Source organism: Prosopis cineraria, unplaced genomic scaffold (assembly GCF_029017545.1).
Source record: "Prosopis cineraria cultivar Desert tree isolate PC_DT_omini unplaced genomic scaffold, ASM2901754v1 PC13, whole genome shotgun sequence".
NCBI lineage: Eukaryota > Viridiplantae > Streptophyta > Magnoliopsida > Fabales > Fabaceae > Prosopis > Prosopis cineraria.
Window position 1 is genome coordinate 5,996,193 of NW_026555344.1, and position 5,391 is coordinate 6,001,583.

At 33.9% G+C, this 5,391-nt stretch overlaps 1 protein-coding gene across 1 annotated transcript; it reads left to right on the forward strand.

The window, feature by feature from the left end:
* The first annotated feature begins 1,594 nt into the window (after window positions 1–1,594).
* On the forward strand, window positions 1,595–4,800 carry LOC129290465 (uncharacterized). The gene is made up of 3 exons (XM_054927240.1): window positions 1,595–1,809; window positions 1,978–2,151; window positions 4,253–4,800. Exons 1-3 carry the CDS (start codon window positions 1,758–1,760, stop codon window positions 4,555–4,557), a joined length of 531 nt encoding a protein of 176 aa, XP_054783215.1. The 5' UTR covers window positions 1,595–1,757; the 3' UTR covers window positions 4,558–4,800.
* The last annotated feature ends 591 nt before the right edge of the window (window positions 4,801–5,391 follow it).

The window sequence follows — 5,391 nt, forward strand, 5'->3', positions numbered from 1 at the left end:
GACTGTGACATGATAATCTGACTAACTGAAAATGAAAGGACACCAAAAAAAAAAAACAATTGAATAGTTTACTTTCACTTTCACTTTCACGTGTATTCCTATCCGCAAACACCATCCTTCTAAAGCTTTAAAGGTGAACTCAAATGACATATTTCTCATCAATCAATTTGTTTGTATAAAGCACGTAATTGTGAAAATTACTTTTTAACATTTTTGTGGATATAGCATGTGTTTGCGTGCCTATTAATAAATGCGAGTTGGAGGATAAAGCAATCATAGGAGCATTCGATGCAACCGATTTGTGAATCTTATTAGAGGTATGTCACAAAATATTAGTTAAAACTTCTAATATTTCATCATAGAAATTCTGTACTTACATCTAACGTTGAATTTTAAAGACAGTGGACAGTGATAATATCATAATACTCCAGGAGTCAAGCTTTGAAGAAAACAAATCAAGACAGTGATAATATCATAGTACTCCAGGAGTCAAGCTTTGAAGAACACAAATCAATCTTTCTTTTTTTGTTTTGTTTTTGTTTTTGTTTTTTTTTTTTGGGCCCGGCTGGAGGAGAACACAAATCTAATTTAAATATACTAAGATAAGACTGTACAAGGCTGTCCAGTCCCTGTATAGTTGTTGAGGTATGAAATTTCAATGTAAAAGATGTTTTTGGAGTAGTTATTTATTTTCATGCATGACAATATTCGAATCTAACTTGTGTATAATTAAAGTGTTTACCGAGCTATTGTTTATTTGTACTTTGGATTCATTAACCTAAATGTTTAGTTCTTAGATTACATATCTTACTATCATTCTGTGGCATATGGGCATTTCATTAAACTTTCGAACTAAATGTTGAACTAACAATTACCATCTTCATAATTGAGTTAACAACTTATAATCATCAAGTTTGTTGTAGATTTCATATTTATATTGATATTAATAATTTATATTATTTATATTAATATAGTAAATAGTAAATATAGTAATATCAGTATCACCAATAAATCATTACTATTTATTTAATATAAAATTTATAATAACTGGCATTAATATTTAAAATGATATTAATATTGATTATGTCTATATTTATATTAATTAATCTTGATACCTATCAATTTCATTAAATAGGCCTTTTAAGATTCTTGCATATAAATTAAGAAATGCAATAAACATATAAAACTATGACATATTTTACCAAATTTGTCTCTCATTTGATTGTCTCACATTTAATTATATTAAATAATCATTTCATAAGAACTAATGAAAAGTAGTTGAATTATTAATTAAATCTGAAAATGATTTTATCCTTATTTAAATGAATTTTTTTAATATTTAGATTCTATTCGTTTATAATTAATAATTTTAAATATAAGTAAGATTAAAAAAATCAATTAATATTTTATCAAAGTAACTTGTAGTAAAGATCATTTATTTCTTCTAAGGAGTATAAACAAGGATCGGAATGTTACTTTAAAATTATGAAAATACTTGGACGCAACAAGAGTTTATCTAAAACAGGGGAATGCGGGGCGAATGTTTGAACCCGTTTTTACTGACCAACCGCGCCATGGCGCCCGTTTAACCGGCTCCAGTTTTACCCTAGAAATCACGTTTAGCGATGGCGTCAACTCCGAGAATCAGTTAGTTTAGGGTAGGGAGTGAAAATTTAGTCCCTGAAGCACTCTAAGACTGGACTTCGGAATCACGGAGCAGTCGTTTATGGTGGAAAGGTGTTATAGACATCAACGAAATGAGTGAAGGAGGGGAAGGTCCAAAGCTCTACACCAACAAGCCTCGAAAAGGTCACATCACCTTTGTCTTTCTCAAGCAAATCCGTCTTGCTCCTCACCTTTGTCTTTTTGCCTCCAAAATTTGCGAAAGCCGTTTTCGATTCTCTTATTTTCGCTTGAAGTTGTTGTGTTTGGGGTTTTTGTATCTGATCATTGATTTGCTCTTGTTGTTCAATACAGAGCAGCTGAAGCAAGCCCGAGAGCAACAAAAAGCGAAGGCGTCCTCCTCGCCGACTGCGTCGTCGTCGTCATCTGCGATGGGGACCCAGCCGCCACCGCCGCCCAAGGAATCGTTTGCTCGTCGTTACAAATTTGTCTGGCCCACGATTTTGGCTGTAAATCTCGCCATTGGAGGTCATTTTCTTTCACCCGAATGCTCAACCGGGGGGGGGGGAATTATTTTCGAGTCTGCCACGATTTTAGTTGTTTTTTTGTTGGTAATGTGGAAGTTAATGAAATGGGGTTTCTAGATGTTATGCTATAGATGCTTGATCATTTCATTATTGCTTGCTTTGATATTAGGGCGTGCATGATCGGTTGTTGCTCGGATAAAGATGAGTTTTTTGCCCCTGAATAATCTTTATTTTGAAATTTGTTTCTAATGTTCCTTTTCTTTTCTTTTACATGTGCATCCTATTGTTGTTTCTAATTATTTGTGGTTAAAATCCATCATAACTTAGGTAGTGCCTTTCGTATGTACGACTTCACTGAAGTAGTCAGAACGGTAAATTTAAAACTGGGACTTCGTATTAGTTGGCCTAGTAATATGGGATATATCAGTACTTGTAGTTTGCTTCTCATACATGCTAAAAGAGCCCCAGAATTAACCTTCAGATATTAGTTGAGGCGAGCAAATGGAGACCTTTTTCTTCCTTCTTCTTACAATTCTTTCAAATCACTTTCTGGGGACGGTAATTGATGCCTGACCTAGCGATCTAAAGATAACATGTCAATATAAGCTTAGATGGGAAGTATAAATATTTTTAATATCTTTAGTTAGTTTCATTTTGTTGTGGTTTTAACTGCGCATGAATTCACTGAGGCTATCATATTGGGGGATTCTTTGTCCATTGTCCTAGAATGTTGCATGACCACCCGTGTAAATTGCTAATTTATTTTAACATGCATTATCTTTTGTTTTGTGTGTGTGCGTGCTGGGCAGAAGGGAGAGATACTGGTGTTTCCATTTTTCCACTTTGGCTACTTTGACCTTGCATGTAAGTAGAAGTTAGAAGCATGGGATGTATTTGAACTGTGTCCTTGTAAACTGCTTTATCATGGTAGTAACTTGCATCGTCTTCAATTTTTTCTCTTCTTTCTTTCTTTCTTTATGACAAAAGAAGCAACTTATCAACCCAATCACTGCTCCAGGCTAAACATGTTCTGTCGCTTATACGCTTTAGCTTTGTCTTATGAGACTTTACTTTTAGCTGGTCTATATAGTTTTTTTTTTTTTTAAGATTAATCACATTATATCATTGTTTTTTATACTCCATTTTATCACTTTTAATGTACCACTTTCTATACCTATGCTTTTCAAGAAACATTCACTTCTGAGATGAGGGTTAACTGTGAGGAGTGAGATCATAGTTAAAAAAGCATCAGACATACTAGTGCGACCAGCTAATGAAATAAATTTTGATGTATCAGGCACAGGATATATGTCTTTCAAATATTATTTCACAGTACTTGCTACAAATCTTATGGAAGTGAGTAAATGGTTTATCTGTTTCTAAACTCCGCAAAAGAACCAAATTGCAATCAATTTTCGCCTTCACATATATGGTTATAAATGCTACAGAAGTAAATTCCAAGATTAAAAGCCTAGTCAAGACGGACTTCTTGCATGATTTTGTATACTACAGCTGCCCAATTTTTTTACTTTTTGCGGAACCAGGACTAACAACAGTATATAGTTTTACAAATTTGGTCATTACATTTAACAATTTTTTGGGTCTACATAGTCTGATGGATTTTATGTAAAGTTTAAACATTGCTTCAAATATCATACCTAACCTTACAGCTCATCAACTTGTTTAGCAAAATTATTCGACATTCTCTTAAATGCTTTACTTTCTAACTTGACATATTTTCCCGTGCATTTCATGAAATCGGTGCCATACTGTTTTTGATTTATAAATAGCGTGGCTTGTTACAAATTTTATACTTTACATTGATGATATAGCTAAATACTAAGTTTCCACAAAATTGAATATACTAGGCTACAGTTATTTCTCTCCTTTTTTCTTTTATACACATTCAATGAGAGGATATTAAGTAGCTTTTGATGAAGTGATAACTGTGCCGGCTAGCATGTTGCCGTTTGGTATATTAGTCTCTTTTAGACTTGCTTTTTATATCCCTATGTCAGTCTGCTTATTTTGTATTGAGTGACCTATTTGAACTATATTGATTTGTTTGTTTGATGTTAGACTGATAGTTTTTTCACCTCTAGCTTATTTGTTTATGAGGACGAAGAAGAAAGATATACCTGTAGAGGAGGAACAACATGCCACTTCTGTTTCAACGAAAGATACTGCAACCCATGTTGTGCAGACATCCGTGTCTCCTCTTCCCATGACAGAGCAAGTGATCAAACGACAGCCAATTCCAGAGAATCAGCAGCGTGAACTATTCAAGTGGATTTTAGAAGAGAAAAGGAAGGTCAAACCAAAAGATCCTGAAGAGAAGCGGAAACTTGATGAAGAGAAAGCTATTCTGAAGCAGTTCATTCGGGCTAAGTCTCTTCCAAGTATCTAAGTGTTCACCACCTAAAGAATATCATATTGTTTGAATTCAAATCGGCTTGAATGAATTTTTCAACGCTTTCCTTTTCTGTTTTAGTTGCTCCATTGGCGATGATGTTCTGATAACGTTTGGGGAGATTTAACATTGATCCATGTACAGTTTCCCACTTTGTCTGATATCTTGCTTTGCTAATGTTTTGGACCATTGGCTTTCTGGTTAGATGGATTTTCGATAAATTGGTGGCGATTAGATGTATAGTAGGAGGTTAGTTGCTTGCTTTGCTGATTAATCACAAGGTAGATTCAGTAGTAACTTAACTCTATAAATAAATTGGTCTATTGTTTCCATTTTTTGTGTAACTGGGTATTCTTAAAAATTTTCCAAGTTTCATCTGTTATTTCAATAGAGCTATGAATGGGAACGAATGCAGTGTGATTAATGTACCTCAATATATAAAACCAGCCACAGGTGAATCTGAGTTCACTGAAAATTTATTCCCTTAGCATCAAATGTTACGCTAATATATGCCAAAATAACATCTTACATTAATCAGCTTCATCACTACACCATTATTGCAGAGATCCATAGCTCACTTTACCTTAATTCTGGCTTTGGAGGGGATCCTGGTCTCTTCACATGAGCGTATGTGTGCAAGGTGGAACATGTTTGGAGTAGTCTAGTCTTACATTTACCTAGAGAAGTCAGGATTAAAAAAAAAAAAGAAATCTGAAAATAATCCTTGGCCACGGGAATCAACATGAGGATGAATAAATGAATATTTTCTCTTTAACATGATTGATTATTTCCAATTTCCCATGATGTGCATATTCTCAAGGTTTGAGCACT